Below are 21,595 nucleotides of genomic sequence, written 5' to 3'. Positions count from 1 at the left end.
GCCTTTAAAGTCACATATACATGAGTGTAACAGTAGAATGAATCCAAAAACATGATCATTTTGCACTAGAAGGATCTGAATAGTTCTTCCACCATTGCTTAGAGAGTATAATAAATAAAAAGGGTAAATAAGTAAATGTCAAAGGTTAATGGTTTTTTCACCTGCAGAAGAAAAATGTGCTGTCCTGAAAATAATCTTTAACACATATGTAGTCATAGGATGCGCAGAGTCACATGACCTGTGAGCAGCAGCAGGCCGTTGTTTACGGGGGGCAGAGATTTTTTTTAAGGACTCCGTGTTTGCTGGCTCTCCTAAACCATCAGGCAGGACGAAAAACAGCACCGGTAAGACTGAAAACCCTCAACTAGATATCACCGAACTAAAACCAGCCTCTTTTACAGCGTATTAATGTTCTGGAGTGAAGAAAAAAAAGGGTACCTGAATTTAGACCGGGACAAAAGGGAAGCGACAAGCTAGCTACAGTTAGCAAACATACCGGAGGTTAGGCTGTCGGTATTCAGAATGAAAGCAGGCGTTTGTTTGTTGGTTTTGTTTTGGGGTTTTTTGGTATTAAATGGCTGTTTTGTTCCGTTAAAACCTAAGTAGTTGGGGGACTTTGGTCATTTCTGTCAAACGGAGGGGTTCAAGACCGGGTTATCATAAGTGTTAACGTTACGTTTATGCTAATGTCTTCAATTGACGCAATGTTTGCCGGGAAAAAAAGCGTATTTAGCATATGTTGATTAAAATTTTGGCTTGGTTAGTTTTAATCTGTATACAGTTATCACAGTGGTATTTTTTTCTTTAATTTTCCGCTTGACTTTTACGGGACATTTAATTGTGCTAAAATGTTAAAAAAAAAAAAAAAAAAAAAAAAAGTCATTTTCTCCTTTTGTAAACACGTTGAGTTGACTTTTTTCTTTTTTTTTCCCTTTCTTTCTTTTTTAAATTTAGGTTTAAACAAAAAAAGTGTTATTCTTGCTCAATATATTTCAATAAACTTTACCTGGTTTTATTTTTATAGAATAAACCGGAAGTCAGGTGTTGCGTTTGCAGGTATCTTAACTCCGGTTCCTTTTGATAAGAAGACGCCGTCCTGGGATGCTTAAGACCCGGTTTGTAATATCTTGTATTATTTATTACATGCCACACAGCGAATAATCTCAGTATATATTCAATAGCATATCATAATATAGACTGATCTGTATTGACTCAAATTTGAACTCAACCGAAACTGACTTTAAATTAAAAATGATTTACTTCCTTATATTGTCCACCTTTTATTTGCAGAAAGAACTGATCCACCTCATTCACAGTCCACATACCAGTATTAATGTGACTATCTATAGTGATGTTTGGTCTGGACCTGGTCTGCTGTGGCCTAGGTCTGAAAGAGAAGCTGTAGATTGTCCTGTTATTGTTTATTAATCGTGTCACAAATCTAAGCCTTTGTCCTTATCTGGAATAACCAAGTCCAGGTTTGTCAAGTCTTAGTATAGTAGTTTTGGATCTGGTCTGAGCTGGTCCAAATATGGAAGAAGACCCTTTATTTTATTTGATAATCTGTAGCCTTTATGAGATGATCCACTCTAGATTTAATGCTTTTGTGTACAAGATAAACCTTTGTCTTGAAATGTAAGCTTAAAAAACCCACATAAATTAAAAGTGATATTGAAATAATTCTTGTCATTGGTATTATGCAGTCATACCTATCAGGAGTAGTAGAAATAAAAGGAAAAAACATATATGACAGGTCTAAAAAAGAGTGGAGGAGGTTTGTTTACTTGACTGTTTTTTCATCCACTGTGTCTTTGAAATCATCACTCCAACAGCATGCACACCCAGAGGATAAACATTTCTATGACTCATATATCATGTACATGTATGTACATGCATACCTGTAAATAACATGTGAATCACCGAGCTTTGAGCTGATCTTGACCGGTTTAAAACAGCCAACATGCTTCTTCTCGTACAGCTGTAGTGTTATGTTGCCTAAATATAGAGCATGTTCTTATTGTGTGGAAATGATCATCTAAAACAAAGCAGCTCAACCGGTTTCCCTACAAAGCTAACATGAAAGCATACATGGACATGAAACAGGATAGCTTGTATGAGCTGATGTCATCCTCCTCTTTTTTTACATATGTATATTCTATCCTTTACTTCACCAGAGTTGCATGTAAAACATCAGAGCTCTGTTATTCCAGTGTTTAGAGGTTGACTGTAGTCTAACGCACCTGTCTTCTGTCTATGTCTTGATTGGTAAATGAGTCAGAATAACTGCAGGCCTGTGTTTGGATCTGTGTGGGTGGGAAAGCCTATGCTGTTGACTAATGAGATTTAACAGAACAGTGATTGTTTGACTCATTGATTAGGATGTTATCTGCAGATAAACAGGTGGTGTGCTGGGGGAGTCTGTGAATCTAGAACAGATGCCTGTTCATTTGACTGCAGCGTGCACTTCACATGCACAGAGGCTCAGCACACAAACACCAGATTCTCGCGCTGCCAGATACATTAATATTTCTCTCATAGTGAACTATTTTAATCTAAACTTCTATTTTGTGGCATGATGACTGTAGAATAATTACTGAAATGGGATCTGAGAAGATTTTTTTAGATGGGTGTTTCTCAGGGTTTAAGTAACTGTGAACATCAGTGTGTGTGACCTATATGTCTTTCTTGTCGTCTGAAAGGAGATGAAGACAATAATAGGAACAAGAGAGGTGGGGGAGGAGAAGGGGGTCTGCTTGGGTTTAACAGAGTCTGGATCATGATGAATTTATCTTAGAAAAGTACTTGTTTTCTCTGTGGGATATGTTTATTATAAAAGTCTTTCCTGTTTCCCAGCACATTTGGAGTAGTGCCCAACTGTTATGGGATTTTTAGTGGAAGATGCAGATTATTTAGAGAGCCCGTGTGTATGTGTATGTGTATGTGTGTTTGTTTTGTAGAGTAAACAAGACACAATGTTGCTAATCTTGAAAAGAATATGCACTTAAAATGATTTTCTCTATATATGAATAAATCAATCTATCAAATAAATGTGCAGTCAAACCCAAGACTCTGAAAAAAACATAAAACTTTAACAGCATTTCCTTTTTTTGTCTGCTTTTTGTGGATCAGCCTAATGCTCAGCTAAACCAATGACCTCAAAATAACATTTGATCGACAACATGATAAATCCCTTCTAAACATCTGAGTTACACTGAACACCTCATTTGATCCATAATGACCTGGTTCCTCTGAATCTCTTCCACAGGTTGTTCCAGAGGTTGCTTAAAAGGCTCAGTGGGCTGTAGCATCCAGAGCTGGTTCTCACATGCCACTGGTTAAGCCCTGAGACGACAGCACCATGGACAACCGTGAAGATGCCAAGGAGCTGAACGGCAGTGCCGCTCACACCCCCGATCAGCTGGCGCCGCCAAAGGAGAGCATGCAGCTTAAGAAGGAGATCTCACTGCTGAACGGGGTCAGCCTTATTGTAGGAAACATGATTGGTTCTGGCATCTTTGTCTCCCCCAAAGGCGTGTTATTCTACAGTGCCTCATACGGGCTGTCGCTTGTCATCTGGGCCATCGGGGGTATATTCTCCGTGGTGGGGGCCCTCTGTTACGCTGAGCTGGGCACCACCATCACTAAATCAGGGGCCTCTTATGCATACATCTTGGAGTCATTTGGTGGCTTCATTGCATTTATTCGATTGTGGACATCTTTGTTGATCATTGAGCCCACTAGCCAAGCAGTTATAGCCATTACATTTGCAAACTATCTTGTGCAGCCGCTCTTTCCAACATGTGAACCTCCCTATGCAGCAGCCAGGTTCATCGCCGCAGCGTGTATATGTGAGTGTCTCTGATCTGACATGTGTCCCCCTGCAGTTTGTTCACAAATTACCACAAATGTTATTTTTAACTTTGCTCCCCCTGCAGGCCTTCTTACTTTTATCAACGCTGCTTATGTGAAGTGGGGCACTCGTGTGCAGGATGTTTTCACCTATGCAAAGGTGGCAGCGCTCATTGTCATCATAGTCACTGGCATCGTGAAGCTGTGTCAGGGTGAGTGGAGTCAAATCCAGTCAAATTTTGTCCATTTGTTCATATTTTACATCATGAACAAAAAAAATGTCCCATGGACAGCATTAGAAGAGTTAATATACAGTTGTGGAAAAATATTAGACCACCCTTGTTTTCTTCAATTTCTTGTTCATTTTAATGCCTGCTACAACTAAAGGTACATTTGTTTGGACAAATATAATGATAACAACAAAAATAGCTCATAAGAGTTTAATTTCAGAGCTGATATCTAGCCATTTTCCTTGGTTTCTTGATAATAACCATAATCACTTCAGTTCTTGCATCAATAGCTATGGCATTGTACTGCCAAAAACAGTGCTTTTAGGCATTCCATGTTTTCTTTTCTGTCTGTTTTTAGTCACATGATACACACAGGAGTTAGTACTTGATTGCATAACCATTGTTTTTGGTGACTTTTGATGGTCTAATATTTTTTTCCGCGACTGTAGTTTTTAAATTTTCATTCATTTTAAATTATTTGGTCTTTTCAATTTGTTTTTTATTTTACAAGTTCATAAGTAGTTTGAAATGTACTTAAATGGAATTGGCTAGATTTGAGAGAATTCGATAGATTTAGTTTTAGTATGTGGTATTTTGAATTTTCTTCAGATGTAAAGAGCAAAGTCATGATTTCCTGAAGCTAAAAGATGTAGGATGAAGAACGCACGTCATCAAATATGACTGACAAAACCATTGTATATTAAAATGAAGATGCTTCTACTTTCAGCTCTGTGCCAGTTTAATCAGGTCACATTGTCCCCCATAGTTTTCTTCTGTTTTTATGAACTCTTGTTTTATGTGGATTTTTACTTCTATTTTGAGTTTCTTTCAATTAGTCTTCAGTAAACGGAGACATGACTGACCTGTGTGATAAAAACACCACCTACTGTCTTAGGCTACACCTCCAACTTTGAGTCATCCTTCCAGGGCTCGTCTACAGACGCTGGCGACATTGCACTGGCACTTTACTCCGCCCTCTTCTCTTACTCCGGCTGGGATACCCTCAACTTTGTCACAGAAGAGATTAAAAACCCCGAAAGGTGAAATTCTTTTTTTGTCCTTTCAGCACAAAGTATTCCAAAACAGCCAGCCAATTAGCTGAATCCATCTGTTCTGTTTCCATGTCATGTTGTGACAGGAACCTACCACTGGCTATTGCCATCTCCATGCCCATAGTTACCATCATCTACATCCTGACTAATGTGGCTTACTACGCTGTTCTGGACATTAGTGCAATACTGGCCAGTGATGCAGTGGCAGTGGTGAGTGTCTGATGTATTTAACATGCACCTGAGTACAGCAGAAACATGTACTGACCATTCTAATTGTATATTGTGTCTCAATTCAGACATTTGCAGATCATACTCTGGGAGTGATGAGCTGGATCATCCCCATTGCTGTTGCTTTGTCCTGTTATGGAGGCCTTAACGCATCCATCATATCTGCCTCCAGGTTGAACACACATACACACACACACACAAAATTCCAACAAGTGGTGCCAGGCACAACAAACCCCGCCCCTCATACATATTGTATCTTATTTTGGCTTCGATTCGGCTGATGTCATCATGTCTATGCATGTGGTGATGTCAGCATATCAATTGCCTCTATATATGTGCCAAGTTTGAAATAAATTGAAACAAAATTGATGTTTTTTTGTAGACGTTTAAATTTCGCCCATTATAAAAAAAATAGGAATAAAAAATATTTTTAAAAAATTAATAAAAAATGTGAACTTTGACCTACTTTTCCAAAATGTAACCACTTCTATTATGGGTCACTGGCAATGTATAAACCCAATTTAGTATGAATTCAACCAGTGGTTTTGCTGCTAGAGTGGGGCAGGGTAAAAATATCATTACCTCTGTTTCATAGTAGATTATTTGCATTTGACCAGTATGGGTATTGGTTGTAAAAAGTGATTGGATTGTTAAAGGGAACTCATTGTGAGCTACATGAAATTTGACACAACTATACAGTCATCAGTTTTAGTCGTTGGAGGGGTCAGTGGTTAGGGTTTCCTTAGTGCTTCCTGACTCTGTAAAACAGTAAACTTCAGCAAGTTCAGGAATCCATAGCCAAGTCATTTTCCAGTATTTGTCATGGAACCACTCAGTAGTATTACAGTTTTCAGACACTTCCATTTGTGCCTCAGTGACTGGCAACAAAAGGAGAGGAGTCTGTGTGAGCTTTGTCCAGAGTAAATGCCATGACCGGGTTATTTCATGAGGTTATAGTCTCTGTATGGAAAGTGTAACATTTCGCCTCTTTAAGTTAAAATGTGTGAAACCTGCAGAAACCCTGTTGGATAAAACATGGTGTTTTTTATGTCCATCTTTCATCCAGGTTGTTCTTTGTGGGCTCTCGTGAGGGTCACCTTCCAGATGCTCTGTCCATGATCCACATCAAGAGATTCACTCCGATCCCTGCTCTGATCTTCAATGTATGTAAACACCTGTGAAGTATAGTGTATAGGAACAGGAATGGAACTACTTATGCACCCCATTTACATTATGTTTGTTTCAGGAGCAGTCTCAGCTTTAACTGACATGTCTTTTCATTCTCATCTGCTCACATCCATCTGTGGTTTAGTGCCTCATGTCGCTGATCTACTTGACAGTGGAAGACATCTTCCAGCTGATCAACTACTACAGCTTTAGCTACTGGTTTTTCATGGGTCTGTCTGTCGCTGGCCAAATTTACCTCCGCAGGAAGGAGCCTGACCGACCCAGACCCCTCAAGGTACCACTAGTAACCAATGGAAGCAATTTAAAAAAAAAAAATGTTTTTCAGTCTAACACTAAAAAAAATTTAAACCTTACCAAGTGTATTTTTCTAATTTGTAGTCAAAATATCTCATCATACTTAAAATAAGACATAATCACCTAAAAACAAACTTTTCAATGAGATATAAGAACTTATTTTTAGACAATAGATCTTGAAAATCTTATTTCAAGAAATCCTACCAAGATAATTTTCACTTGTTCCATTGGCAGATTTTTTTTTTTTTTTTTTGCTTAATTCAAGATTTTTGCTTAATTCAAGCAAAAAATCTGCAAATGGAACAACTGTGAAAATTATGTTGGTAAGATTTCTTGAAATAAGATTTTCAAGATCTGTTGTTTAAAAATAAGTTCTTATATCTCACTGGAAAGTTACTCTTTAGGTGATTATGTCTTATTTTAAGTGTGATGAGATATTTTGACTAGAAATGAGAAAAATACACTTGGTAAGATTTCGATTTTTTTTTCCAGTGAATAACATCCCCAATTTCTCCTTTCCAGCTGAGTTTGTTCTATCCAGTGGTGTTTTGTTTGTGCGCTGTGTTCCTGGTGGCCGTGCCTCTCTACAGCGACACAATCAACTCTCTGATCGGCATCGCCATTGCCCTGTCAGGCGTGCCCGTCTACTTCCTCGGCGTCTATCTGCCAGAGTCCAAACGGCCGCCTGTCATCACCAAACTGCTCCGTGAGTATATGACACATGCAGCCCCCGAAGGCAGCACGCACACACTTGTCACTTCATTCCATCCTGTCGACATGTTTTCATCTTTCACTGCAGGTTCTGTGACACTTTTCACCCAGTACACCTGCTACTGCGTACTGACAGAACTGGACAAAAGCCAGTAGGACCACAAAAGGTTTTTAACTCAGATCTACAGCTGACAGTCACCAGGGGAAACAGACAACAGGTCCTGTCACACAGGAAAATGGATTTGACTTTTATTTTTTATGTATTGCACATTATGCTGAAGCATTTAAACTTCACTTGTTTACGACACTGAAAATGCTGCCAGATTCACACGTTTGCTTTTGCAATTTACAGACCTTTCTAAGGGATTCAACCGTTCAGGACAGGTTTCAGGTATTCATCAAATATGGGGATTGACACTGGGTTATTATAGATTTATTTCTACAGCACCCTATTTAATGACCAGCATTGTAAATGATTTGCCTTCTTTTATTCAAAATGTTAATATACCTGAGATTTTCTTTTTAATGAGTGCAGCAGTGGCTGTCAAAGATTTTATAACGATGCATTAAAGTGACTTTATTAAATATTACCTTTAAGTTATTGTGTGCAGTATGTGTGAGTAGTAGATGCTTGTGTGTAATTCTGTCTGGTTCACTTTGCATGAATGAAATGAGGGAAGAAAATCTTTTCTCTAATGCTCTGTGAAACTATTAAATGAAAGGATGTTTATTAACTGTAGGGGGTGTGTTTGCTTAAGTGTTGGAGAAAAATATGCAGAAACTTGTAGCCTTATTAAACCCCATTATTCTTTACAGTATTACTAGACAGTTAAAACTTGTCAAAATGGCATTAAACTTCACATGGTTATGAACTTATGTGCAATTATCACTTTCATGTCTTAAGTATAAAAGCTGTTGCAGTGGAACGCAGAATTCAATGTAATGTTCCACCCCTTCAACCTACTATGCAGGCTGCTCAAATCATGTATTAAGAATTATCTAGTAGTTTCTCAAATGGCTATAATAGTTGTGAACCTTATAGTTGCTACTCATTAACGAACCAATTTGAGCAGATTATCGAGCTCGTCTTCTCAGATTCTTTCTTTATGCTCGCTCTCACTTGTCTACCTCACATTTCAATTCCACTGCCTCAGGACATCAGCTGAGTAAAAACAGCTTTTAAAAGTACTGGGTGGTGTCTGCAAGAACAGGTGGAGTCTTTTTTGTGTCTACGCAATGTTCAACTATACTGTCATTTAGATTTCATCAGCTGTGGAAAACTGGATTTAACACTTTGGATTATGCATGACAGGATCACAGGCTCAATGTCCAAATGATGTTCTGGTTTATGAATAAATGGTTAAAACTGACCCACTTTTGTGTTTATTTAAGAAGCACTGAGACACTTGTTATTTTGAAAGCTTTCTTTTTATACACATCTACATATTTACAAAAACTTTTAATTCAACAAGCATCCGAGAGAAACAATCCAAACTTCAAAAATGGACCTTCTGAACCAAACTCGCATACGCACAACAGAAATTACGCACCACGCTTTCACATTATGCCAAGTCTAACACACAATTACACGTACACACATGCACGAAAGGCAAACACCCTAATTTGCAACCGCACGCGGCCCAAGACATCACACTAACAGAAGGTTGAACAGCACGAAGCATACAAAGCAAGTCACGCTAATGTGCAACATTTTCTAACACACACGTCCACTTTGAACAAACACCCATACGAAATTCACTCCACCAGTTAAAAATAAACAAAAGACTCTGGAGATAACGCCGAACTCTTTGACATCTGTGTAGTAAAGAGAGGACTTCGGCTTAAGAAGATGGTCATAGATACAAGCCATGAATGCATTTGTTTTAGTGTCTTCAAGTTTAGTTTCACCACAAAATAAAATCCAACAGAAAACTGCCATCTCTATTCAAATCAGGATGTTTATCAGTGAAATCTGACAAAAAAAAAAATATTTTGTATCATGTACCATTCTAGTAATTTCCCTCTCTCTCCTACACAGACATGTACGAGATCAGAGTTATTTGTGGAAAGGGCATTGGGTAGATCCACAGTGGGTTAAGGGATAGATCAGTCAGAATCATATTTGTCCCCATCATCGTCATCGTCGTCGCCATCACGACAGCCGAGTTCGTGCAGCACTTCTCTCTGGTAGTGGTCCCAGCTCCTCCGGCTGTACGAGTGTTCCTCCTCCCAGTAACCTGTACAAAAGAAAACCATGAGGTCTCGGAAAAATAACATGATGCAGTTTGGATATAATTTGATATAACAGAAGTTGCACTTCTTCCCACCCCTTTTCGGGCATGTAAATGGAACTATTGTGCTGTTCCTCTATCTAAGATTGTTATGATTCGTGATATTTGTATTATTATGTATGTTTTTCTAGTCTGCATATATGTTAAATTTCATTGCATGTTCAGAATAAATCACTAAATCAAATCAAAATTCCTTGAATTATTGCCGAATGTCAACCTGACAGTCATGGCTGAAAGTTTGGCCAGCGATACAAACTACTTACTACCATAATGAATGATTTTTTTTTATTGTTTATCTTTTGCACTATCTTTGTGCATGCACATTTTTTTTCTTGCACTTTAATCTGTTGCTCCTTGACCAGTGAATTTCCCCGTTGTGGGATCAATAAAATCTTATCTACTCTTTGCAAAAATGTGATTTATTTGCCCTTTCAAGTCTTTGTAACATAAAATTCTTGTAACTGTTCTTCAGTGTACATCAAATATGCAGAAAACAAATCTAAAATAAAAATAATAAATAAATAAATCTCACCACCATAGCGCTCCTCCCTGTCACTGTCTCCGTCACTCTCCTCATCGGGATAGTCGTTCCTCCAGTTGCTTTCCTCGTTCTCGTCGTCTTCATCTTCATACACCTCCTCTTCATGCACCACGAGGTCAGGCACCTGGGATAAAAAATAAACCAGATTTATTATAAAGCCTTTGTTTTTTATGTCTTCAGAGGAATCAAAGCTTGTGAGCCTAAAGAAACTGGCAATTCACTTCACTTCATGTTCACCTGTCAAACACTGTAAAAGGTTCACAGTTGAGAATGTTTTTTTTCAAATAGCATACAGGGTGGGGAAGCAAAATTTACAATATTTTGAGGCAGGGATTGAAAGACAGTGTATGACCAATTAGTTTATTGAAAGTCATGAGAATTTATTTGCCACAAGAAAATTTACATAATTGAAAACGTTTTTATTCTATGTGTCCTCCTTCTTTCTCAATAACTGCCTTCACACGCTTCCTGAAACTTGCGCAAGTGTTCCTCAAATATTCGGGTGACAACTTCTCCCATTCTTCTTTAATAGTATCTTCCAGACTTTCTCGTAATAGTTTTGCTCATAGTCATTCTCTTCTTTCCATTATAAACAGTCTTTATTGGACACTCCAACTATTTCTGAAATCTCCTTTGGTGTGACGAGTGCATTCAGCAAATCACACACTCTTTGGCGTTTGCTTTCCTGATTACTCATATGGGCAAAAGTTTCTGAAAAGTTATGGATAATAGTGTTAGGTATGATTATGACATCACTATATGTTTGGTTTCAAAACAATTGACGTAGTGCCTGCTGAGAAAAAAAACAACTAAATGTTCATTGTAAATTTTGCTTCCCCACCCTGTATATTTCTCACCATTTTTATAAAGGTGTGCTTTCCTCTATATAACACTGTCAAATTACAATAGAATATTAACTCAAAATTTCTAATTACACCAATTTTTCCAGTAAATTAACTCATCCGATTACCAATAATAAGAATAATTTGTGTAAAGCCAAGGATGACAATTTTTCTAGAATCCTGTAGGAGGTCCTTGTGATGGAAGTCAGTTTCACTTTTTAATCACTTGAATGGGAGAAGAAGGATGAGTCAGTGGTGGGAGGAGGGACCAGGAATCTGAATACCAGGTCAGTCTTCACCTATAAATATGAATAAACACTACTTCTAATAGTTTTGAATAGAATTCTGGTTGCTGTGTCATGATTTATTGCTTCACCTGTAGACTCCTATCTATCTATCTATGGGACGTATCTACTAGGCACCTTCCACCACTTCTATTCTGTACTTCTACACCTAGTAATTCATTCACTCACTCCGATTTCAGCATTCATTCATCTGTCCGTCCATCCATCCACACACACCAGTTCTCCCTCATCGGCATAGGCCCTGACAGACAGGATGTCCTGGATCCACCCTGGTGTGACCGTTTCCTGGTAGTACAGGTCATAGACGTAGTCATCGTCCTGCTCCCGGTGTTCTTCCCCGAGTCGCTCTCCGGATACGCTCAGACGCTCCCGCATCATCTTAGTGTTGTTACACAGAATCGTTTCTGGGTCTGAGGATGTCTGAGAAACAAAGAAAAAACCTTAACATTACCGTGGAAGGACAAGTGTGGAATATTTAAGGGATCTATAAGCAGAAACTGAATACAGTAGTTGCAGTTATGTTCTAATCGCTTATTTAGTTCTAAGTAAGTAAGAAAAGCTTTATTTATATAGCACTTTTTAAAATAACATGTTACAAAGTGCTTCATATAAAGGGGAGATAGCTCAAATCAAATTTAAAGCCAATTTGCAGAAACCCAACAGAATAACTGTAAAGCTCAAAGCACGGCATTTCGCACGGACTATTTCATGTGTCACAACGCGCTGACGTTACTCAGGCAAAGGAAGACGACGGAGGACGCGGAAGTGTTCGAATGAAGCAGCGGGAAGATGGAAGAGGAGAGCAGAGACAGGCGAGTGGATACAGCAATGATGACCAAAGACAAAAACACAATAAAAAAGACAGAAAATGTCGGAAGTGTGGAAGCATTTCAGGCTGAACAGCAGGTAAACACTGTGTCATGTATCCGCTGTAACACAGCCCTTCCAGAAAACAGCAGCACATCTGGGATGGAAAAACACCCAGAATGGAGCAGAGGACCCCAGAGAAAATAAAACGAACGTAGCCCTAAATCCATGAGATTAACGGTAATGTACCTTACTAACGTACCGTTAGCCCTGCGCAGGTCTAGGTTTGTGTTGTTATGGTTACTGTGGAATGTGTGGATAGTTTATTACGGCTGTGACAAGCACAGATTTAGGCAGCGAGCCGCGTGCACCCGATTTACAACCACGGTTCATTTCCCTAAAGCACGGCCAGAACGGAGCACAGGCTGGTGAAAGCTTTCTCTGACCTTGTCACGGCCGAATTTTGGCAAAATCCAACAAATTTTTTGGCTAAAATGAAACAAATCATCCATTAACTGGACGCGTGTGTGTGTGTGTGTGTGTGTGGGGGGGGTTACAGGTTATGAGACAGACAGATAAGGTGTGGGGGGGGGGCATTGCCTTGGTTCTCCTGAATTCAGCAGAAATGTGTCAGACTGTTCATGCATGGACTCCTTCCAAGTTCCCGTTCAAAAGTTCTTACCTCCTATATGCCACAACACATTCCTGTTAGGTCTAAATTGAAAATTCTGAAACTTGTAGCTGCCAAAGTTAAGCTGCACATCAAAAAGGCAATGTTTATGTCTTTTTTTTTAATTTATTAATGCGTTATATGTTTGATACATACAAGAAACACTAAGTTGAAAGTAATTACATTTTATTTATTTGTATTTGTATTGGCAATTGCCTCTCTGAAAATGTTTCTAGTCAAGAAAAAACATTTTGTTGCATATGCACAATATGAATGTAACAAATAAAACTGTTAATTATATATATATATATATATATATATATATATATAAAAGGAAACCAAATGGTCCTTCATTATTAACTGAAATGCCTTATTTCCTCGTGCGTATTTATAATTGCTCTTTAACCAAGCAAAAATAAGTTTTATCCGATTAATTGAAGGAATTTTCTTTAGAATACTCGAATACTAAAATATTCGATAGCTGCAGCCCTATTGGTGTGTTTTATTTCTTGCATATTGACCTACCTTCTACACATTCACAGTGCCAAACATGTTGTGTAATGTGGGCTCAGTGTCATTTAAAAGGCTATTTCATGAGTCAAAAAAGAAACAAAGTACCTGTCACATAAACATGAATATAAATTTTAATTACCATTTATCTTGTAGGGTCAGAGTGACCTCAGGGATGGATGACAAAGTAGTAAATCTGATGGCGGGTTATGGTTTTCAGATGCAGAATCTGGGTTGCCTCAAGGGGGCGCCAAAGATCACATAGTGTATTATGAAGCTTTGATCTCAGAGATTGTTTGTATCAAATAACATTGTAATAATGACAACACACTTCCTGAATAGCTGAATTTTTGTTCATACTGTTTTGAAAAAAAATTATTTTGATCTCTCTGTAGGTATCTTAGATGGAAGTTTTGTGTGAATTCCCTACCCCTCAAAAAGTTGATTATACCAACCAAAGAAGTATGTAATTTCCCATTTTCTTCATTCTTTTCTATCAGTAGATGATTTCCCAAAGTGTATTTTAAGATGTCCAACATGCAGCATTTTGTTTGTAAATCATTAATTGTAAATATTTATATTCATAGGTATAACTTTTATTACATATGATCTGATGATAATCTCTTCATCTTTGACCAAAAAAAAAAAAAAAATGCAGGTTTCAAAAATGTAATTTAAAATTTAGACTTTTCGAAGCCTATCTCTGGGGCCAGACTCTGACGATGTGAATACAGAAGAATATGAGATGATGGCTAGTTATTGCTGGTGGCTTTTAATGCTTTTCTTAGCGTTTTTCTTCCAACTTCAACCCTTCTACAGTTACAATGTGAAGCAGGATTCAAGTTTGGGCTCTACAACAGGCCTTAATTATGCACTGAATCCAATCAATTCCAGTTACACTCATGATTAATTTATTTAAAAGTCTTAACATTTAGATGGGAGTTTTCTTGATGCAACATGTAGAAACTGAAGAACATTTTGGATAAATAATTACTACTTATCCATACCATTCAACTGAGTTACTGTTAAACTCACCTTGCCACATGATTTGCCCTGGTCTTCCACATCCTCATGCACCAGATCAACCACCTGGATTTCACCAAGACCCCAACGTTTATCCCGCTCTTTCCCAGTATCCTCTCCACCCTCTGGAGCATCTGTCTGCGGGTTCTGTTGCTCAGCTGGGCTTGACAGGCCTGCACGGTGGCTGGAAATCAGTCTGTACCGTTCCTCCCGCCTGGTGCTCCACTTTGTGCTCCGTAGATCACCGACGATTCTCTGTGAACTGGCAGCAGAGGGCCGAAGTGCATGGGCCATGCGAGGCCTGGCCAAAGCCTGGCGAACTTGCGTCTGAACTGGAGCATCCTAGAAATGACAGAGTAAAAAAGAGAGACATTCTATCATTATATTTTTCTTCATTACACATCACAAAATTACTCAAATTCAATCTACCACTGTTTCGCTCAAAATACCACAGCAAGGAGAAGCACATTGCAATGTTTTATTTTTCAATGAAATGGAGAAAACACATGAAGTTTCCCTGATGATAGCAATTATCAAAACTAAAATAAATCTCTACGTATCTCAACAGCACAATATGTTTCAATTGTATCGACTCTGAGTGATGCGTTTACACGTGTGTAATATCAGAAAGTGACCATAAGCTTAAAAAAAGCCTGAATTGACGACAAGTCTCAACATCAATATAGTGAGCTAGCGTTAGCAAAGGCTACCTCAACATTATTAGGACTGGTGTAGCTAGCAATGATGTTGGCTAACAACAGTTAGCATAACTGGTGCGCTGTGTCCCCACAACAGCCGCAATTTTAAGTAATTTAACAGATGTTACGACCAACCAGTTGGCTTATTTTAGTAGTTACACTTATTGCGTAATACTCACTAGCGTTTATATACTTTAAACTATCCCTTACATCCCCCACGACCAGCTGCGTTTACATTAGCCAGCAGCGCTTCGGGTTAGCTAACAGCGGGCCTCTTACCTGTGTCGCTACGGTTGCCACGAGTTTGAAGACAGAGTTTTCCACCTCCTCCTCATTGGGCTCCGGTACCGTTTCGCCCGCACTCTGGTTAGTCTCCGGTCGGATACGTTTACAGGCCAACAGCAAAGCATCTGCCGGATCGGTCCCCCTTTTTCGTTTGACTCGTAGAATGGTCGTGTTTGGGTCCATGTTGTCGCTCTGTCTGAGTCTGTCTGGTGCGTCTGGCAGACAGAGAGAGGAGGATGCAGCAAGAGCACTCACTCCGCCTTTACTTCCTTGCACCGCAGACACCAGACACATTTACTGCACAGCCAGGGAAGGATATGATGATAAATACACGTCTACTCAAATTAATTAATTAATTACAGTCTCGATTATTTATTATTTTTCTTTACTTTTCTAACTTTACCTTACCTTTACTTATTGTTGGATCTTTATTTTTATTCTCTTTAATTTATTTATTACTTATTTATATTTTGTCTATATATGTTTAATTTATTTATTCTTGTAGTTTTTATGTCCTCTTATTATTAGTTTATGGTTATTATGGCTTGGAATGTCTGATGTTTTGTGTATTCTTGTTATATTCTATTTTTTGTATATTCTACTGTTGAATAATTAATAAATTCTTGAATGGAAAAAATACATCCTCGATTACTAAAATGACGCCCTTAACCATAAGTTAATGTATATATTTGTTTTTAAATTATCTCACTTATCAACTTTATATGAGTCAATATATCTTAATCCGGTGCCACCTTTATGTATTTCATTAATTATAAACAAATAAAATATTTTGTTGAAATGTTATTTGGTTGCATTTTAATATGGTTTATATGGAAACGTATTTACGGATAATACGGAAGCCTATTGCATTCACATGAAAAAATAAAAATTGGCTCTCTTTTTTGAATTAACGAGACAGTTACCTCGCAAAAACAGAGCTGATTTTTTTTAATTTTTTTTTTTATAGAACCGTTTCTTGATTACAAGATAATTATATCGTCAATTCAGAAAAACAGCACCGACTTTTTTTTTTTCATGTGAATGCAATATGCTTCCGTAGTGTTGTGTCCCAGTCCTACCATGACTTTATTTCACAAATTCTTACTTTAGAATCTAAAGTAGATGACAAAATCCTATTACCTCAGTCATTCACTTCCTCATAATAATACCAGAGGTGAATGTTACAACCTCTGGCTGTTAGTTCTGCTCAGTAGAAGAACTCAGCATTTTGGTTATGAGGGCACAGATGAGAGACAAGTGTGAAATGAGTAATATGCCTCACTGTTTATATTTCAAACACCAAAAAATAAAGTCAGCACTATATATAGTGTGGAAAGTGTTTTCTGTCAGGTTCTGCTCCAGAGCATATGTATGAACACGAAATGATAAGATTTTAGAGTTATTTTTTCTTTGACAAGTCATTTATAACAAATGTACACACAAAGCACATGTTTTATTAATAAATAAATAAATACAACACTGATAATAATGAAAAATAATAATAATAAAAAAACTGTAGCAGTGATGATTAATGAGGGTTGCAAAACAGTCCTTCTCTTAATGTCCTAGATTGACTTTTGATTGATTGATTGATTGATTGATTGATTGATTCTAGATAAACACAAAATGATGTTGTAAAAAGAAACTAGGCTTTCTGTTCAACTAATTAGCTGAGTTAACTGAATAAACACACACACATACACACAAACATATCTGATCTGACCTGTTGACAGTTTCAGGGATCGTTTTTCATGTTCATTCTTTGCAGGTCAGTAAGGTCACAGGGAGAAAACAGCTGATCACCAAACAAAAAAAACAAACACAAAGAGTAGTTACTTGACTATTGAAATGCAGAGATGGGTGGAGAATTGTAGAACAGGATTTAGGAGATGCACTCATTTGTGTACTCACCTGTGTAGTGACAGCAGCAGTGGAAGAAGGGGAGAATAAAAGGCTGAAAGGCTTCTTTGTCAGCTAAAGTAGTATTTTGCCATTATCAACTGTTAAGTACTGCGGATAAACTGAGATAGATAAGATAAGACAAGACAAGACAAGACAAGATAAGATAAGGATATTTTAAAGATATTTTATTCTAATGTTATGGGCAACAGTGCATTTAGGCTATATATACAAGTTCATATGAAGAAAATATGTTGATGTGAACGTAAGACTATTCATTGCAGCATAAAACTCCAACATAAAATAAAATAAAATTGACTGATAATGACAATTACTTCAAAAACTACAACTATTAAGTTTACATCAGATCCGTTAACATGCTATTTGTTAACGCAAAATTCCTAAGGATGACCTCTGTAAATGCTTTTTGTAGCTGTGTTTTAAATATATTTAGGGCTGTTATGGTTCAAGATAAGATTAGATTACATTAGATGAACTTTATTGACACAACAACAGGTAAATTCACTGGTCAAGGCAGCAACAGAATAAAGGGCAAGAAAAATGTACATGCACAAAACAGTGCAAAAGACAAACAATACAAATAATAATAATGATAATAGTAGTATAATAATAAAACTTTAAAGGGGAACAATGGAACAAGGGAATAAATAATTGAATACAATACAACATATCTGAAAGCATTTTATTTCAATACTTGGTGCCCGAATTTGTCTTTCCTTTACATAAATAAAGACATTTCAACTATGAAATGATGGTGGAAACGTGGAAACATTGATTATTGTAACACTGATTCACCAGTAAAACCTATGGAGCTGGATCAATGACAGTGGTAGATGTTTGGTTTTATATCCAGTTAATGATATATTTGGGTGAAAAAGTAAGTTTTTCTTCAGATTGCTCTTTTTCCATATAATAAGCTTTAAATTTACTCTGAGCATTTATGAACATCTACATAATCAGTAAATTACCCAAATGAAAGAAAAATACCTGATTTACACTGAAAACGGCAACATACAAAGCATAATATTATGACAAATAGCAATAAATCACTTAGGAAATGACTTATTTCTATAGATTAGAATTAATTAGAAAGCCAGATATTTTTAACACCCCCAGACTCACCCGACTGACACCCCCCCCCCCAACACACACACACACACACACACACACACACACACACACACACACACACACACACACACACACACACACACACACACACACTACCACCCCTGAGTGTTCAAACAAAACCATGAGCCCCCATGCCTTGCATTTAATCTGACCAGTTAAGCAGCCTCATGAATCCTTTTGTCCTTTTTCTTTGCAAATCAATAAAGCTGGAGGGTGTGAATGGCTAATCATTGAAAAGGGTTGACAATTTAAATGTATGAGGAGGTGGAGCATCTGTGGAAAAGAAATAGGAGACACACTTGTGGTCACACTTGTGTAGCTACAGCAGTGGGACGAAGTAGAAAAGAGCAAGGCTGAAACTATCTTTTTAAGGATAAAAACGTCCAATATATAGAGCACAAAGGTGAGTGGGTTTTTTTGTAATTTTGCATAAATATCCAGCTTTAACATAAACTTTTTTTATTCTTTACACTTTATTTTATTTTATTTTATTTTATTTTATTTAACCTTTGTTTAACCAGGAAAAAAAGATCCCATTGAGATTAAGAACCTTTTTTTCAAGGGAGTCCTGGCCAAGAGGCAGCATGAAATACATCACACAGTTACAACATACAAGAATTTACAGGACAAGTCCAACTATGAAAAACATTGTTCACATTATCATGACATTATTCATTGATATGACGAACTGTGTGTGTCCTTCAGCTCAAGGAAAGAAAAGAAAATGTACTAAAGTCAAGTAATAATTGAGTTATTTACAGAATAATCAGTCAATATTCAGGTTTAATCTTCTAAGGTGTTAAGCGTCTAAGGTGTTGCAGTTCCTTCTGTAAAATACAGTTCTGTAGCATCGATAAATTAGAAGAGAACCTTATGGATAATGTAATGCAGTGATTTTCAACCTTGGGATCAGGACCCCATGTGGGGTCAGCTAGAATTCAAATGGGGTTGCCTGAAATTTCTAGTAATTGATAAAAAAAAATAAATAAAATGAAATAAAACTTACAAATAAAAAATATATGGTGAGTTGACAGAGACAATCCCAATCCGTAAAAGACATGACAAACTCTGAAACTGAAACTGAAGCACTGTGGTAGGTTTGTCTTTCAAATGTTCATTGTGGTTGGTTTCAGATACTGCAGCTCTTTCATAATTCATAGTTTGATTTATTGTTTGTTCAGTTTTAATTGTCAGCCTTGTAAATCCAAGCTGGACTGACTGTACATATCCTGACCAAGGAAACTAAAATTCTCTCTTTGTGCAGTAATCTACACCTGGCTTTTCTGCCTCCGTCCATAATAATATACATTATATAGACTAAATGTCGTCTAAAATTGACCTTTATTTGAAATATAGTATAACAAACTATTACAGGATCCAAAACAAATTAATTTTAGCAAAAAATGTCTCTGTTTTGAATGTCTGGGGTCATCAGAAATTTGTGATGTTAAAATGGGGTCAGGAGCCAAAAAAGATTGGAACCAACTGATGTAATGACTCCAAACAATGTGTATATTAAATCTAGTCTTATTATTTCATGTGTTTTCTGTCGTTTCCAGTGTGTTCATCATGTCAGTGGCCTGCTGTCTCCTGTCCGAGGAATGCTTTCTATGCGCCATCTGTCTGGATGTGTTCAACACCCCTGTCACTGTACCATGTGGACACAACTTCTGCAAGAACTGCATCATCCAAGACTGGAAGATAAACCGCAAATACCAGTGTCCCGTATGTAAGAAGCATTTTAGCCCACTTCCTGATCTGAATGTCAATACGTTTGTGTCTGAAATGACTGCTCAGTTCAGACAGGCAGTGGAAGAAACAGCCTCAGAACAACAGAAGCCCAGGGAGGTGCCTTGTGACGTTTGTACTGGGAAAAAAAAGAAAGCCCTGAAATCCTGCTTGGTGTGCATGGCTTCGTACTGTGGGATGCACCTCGAGTGGCATCAGAAAGTATCAGGCCTGAAAAGACATAAGCTCACAGATCCGGTGGAAAATATACAAGACAGGCTGTGCACAGAGCATGATGAATTAATGGAGCTTTTCTGCAAGACTGAACAAATGTGTATATGTCAACTTTGTGCTCACACCGGCCATGACTCACACCAAGTTGTACCCATGAGACAAGAATATGATGAAAGGAAGCAAGATTTGGGGAAAACAGAAGCTGAATTTCAGGAAAAGGTCCAAGAGAGAGAGAGGAAAGTACAGGAGTTTGCATATTCAATAAAGCTTAGCAAGGAAGCCTCAGACAAATGGATTGCAGAAAGTGTGCAGGTTTTTACAGCTTTCATTCAGTCTGTTGAAACCGGCTTAACTGAGCTCACTGACACAATTAAAATGAAGCATGCGACAGTGACAAAAGAAGCTGAGGAGTCAATCAAAGAACTAAGTCAGGAAGTATCGCAGCTAAGGGAGAGAATTGCAGAGGTGAAGCAGCTCTCAGAGTCTGAAGACCATTTTCAATTCCTCCAAATCCTCCCACATCTGAACTTGTCGGTTCCCACAAAGGACTGGATGGAAGTGAGCCTCCGTCAGCCAGCGTATGAGAGAGCTGTGGCCAGAGCTGTGGCCCAGCTGAAGGAGACGCTCACTAAAGAGACTGAGCAACTGTTGAAAAACAAACAGGAACAGATAACACATGCTATACCTGGAGATCAGCCACTGGAGTCTAAAGAAGAGGAATGGAAATGACTACATTGCTGTTACTGTTCAGTTCCCAGGGTCAGAACCAGACACAGAGAGGCTGTGTTCAGCTTCTATGTTCCACATGTCTGGAACAAACTCCCAGAAAACCTCAGATCAGCTGAAACACTCAGTTTATTTAAATCCAGGTTAAAGACCCACCTGTTCTCAGCTGCATTTGAATAGAGTTTGTATTCATCAGTTCAGGTCTGCACTGTTCCTTTTAAGCTTAAAGTTTTTATCTGTTTATTTGTTTTATCTATTTATCTGTTGTTTTTTTTCTTTTCTTTTTTTTCCTCATGCCTATACTTTTTATTGCTTCCCTGCTGCAATGCTTT

The 21,595-nt window shown here is 37.7% G+C and overlaps 3 protein-coding genes across 4 annotated transcripts; 2 read left to right on the top strand and 1 right to left on the bottom strand.

The window, feature by feature from the left end:
• The first annotated feature begins 243 nt into the window (after nucleotides 1–243).
• Nucleotides 244–9,467, top strand: slc7a6 (solute carrier family 7 member 6). 2 transcript variants are annotated; one of them, XM_030124351.1, is made up of 11 exons: nucleotides 244–344; nucleotides 1,025–1,115; nucleotides 3,266–3,848; nucleotides 3,936–4,061; nucleotides 4,975–5,119; nucleotides 5,218–5,341; nucleotides 5,428–5,531; nucleotides 6,426–6,522; nucleotides 6,672–6,821; nucleotides 7,364–7,547; nucleotides 7,641–9,467. In XM_030124351.1, exons 3-11 carry the CDS (start codon nucleotides 3,359–3,361, stop codon nucleotides 7,706–7,708), a joined length of 1,488 nt encoding a protein of 495 aa, XP_029980211.1. In that variant the 5' UTR covers nucleotides 244–344; nucleotides 1,025–1,115; nucleotides 3,266–3,358; the 3' UTR covers nucleotides 7,709–9,467. The 2 variants fall into 2 exon arrangements, with proteins under 2 accessions (XP_029980211.1, XP_029980204.1); XM_030124344.1 differs by lacking the exon at nucleotides 1,025–1,115.
• On the bottom strand, nucleotides 8,962–15,779 carry slc7a6os (solute carrier family 7 member 6 opposite strand). Its single transcript, XM_030124366.1, has 5 exons — nucleotides 15,519–15,779; nucleotides 14,554–14,883; nucleotides 11,748–11,951; nucleotides 10,376–10,508; nucleotides 8,962–9,789 (listed from the first exon to the last, which is right to left on the bottom strand). Exons 1-5 carry the CDS (start codon nucleotides 15,705–15,707, stop codon nucleotides 9,659–9,661), a joined length of 987 nt encoding a protein of 328 aa, XP_029980226.1. The 5' UTR covers nucleotides 15,708–15,779; the 3' UTR covers nucleotides 8,962–9,658.
• A 3,118-nt stretch (nucleotides 15,780–18,897) lies between these two features.
• On the top strand, nucleotides 18,898–21,400 carry LOC115412060 (E3 ubiquitin/ISG15 ligase TRIM25-like). Its single transcript, XM_030124359.1, has 2 exons — nucleotides 18,898–18,978; nucleotides 20,135–21,400. The coding sequence occupies exon 2, from the start codon at nucleotides 20,145–20,147 to the stop codon at nucleotides 21,264–21,266; it is 1,122 nt and encodes a 373-aa protein (XP_029980219.1). The 5' UTR covers nucleotides 18,898–18,978; nucleotides 20,135–20,144; the 3' UTR covers nucleotides 21,267–21,400.
• Nucleotides 21,401–21,595: the final 195 nt, after the last annotated feature.

The sequence above is a fragment of the Sphaeramia orbicularis genome, chromosome 3 (assembly GCF_902148855.1).
Source record: "Sphaeramia orbicularis chromosome 3, fSphaOr1.1, whole genome shotgun sequence".
Taxonomy (NCBI): Eukaryota; Metazoa; Chordata; class Actinopteri; order Kurtiformes; family Apogonidae; genus Sphaeramia; species Sphaeramia orbicularis.
This window is presented reverse-complemented; position numbering and strand designations above follow the sequence as displayed.

Coding starts and splice junctions, on each gene's coding strand:
- LOC115412060 (XM_030124359.1), top strand. CDS start 20,145: ATGTCAGTGGCCTGCTGTCTCCTGTCCGAGGAATGCTTTCTATGCGCC.
- slc7a6os (XM_030124366.1), bottom strand. CDS start 15,707: ATGGACCCAAACACGACCATTCTACGAGTCAAACGAAAAAGGGGGACC. Junction 11,952..14,553: donor AGGGCAAATCATGTGGCAAG/GTGAGTTTAACA, acceptor TTTGTTTCTCAG/ACATCCTCAGACCCAGAAAC. Junction 9,790..10,375: donor CAGGGAGGAGCGCTATGGTG/GTGAGATTTATT, acceptor TCTTTTGTACAG/GTTACTGGGAGGAGGAACAC.
- slc7a6 (XM_030124344.1), top strand. CDS start 3,359: ATGGACAACCGTGAAGATGCCAAGGAGCTGAACGGCAGTGCCGCTCAC. Junction 6,523..6,671: donor TCCCTGCTCTGATCTTCAAT/GTATGTAAACAC, acceptor TCTGTGGTTTAG/TGCCTCATGTCGCTGATCTA. Junction 7,548..7,640: donor TGTCATCACCAAACTGCTCC/GTGAGTATATGA, acceptor CTTTCACTGCAG/GTTCTGTGACACTTTTCACC.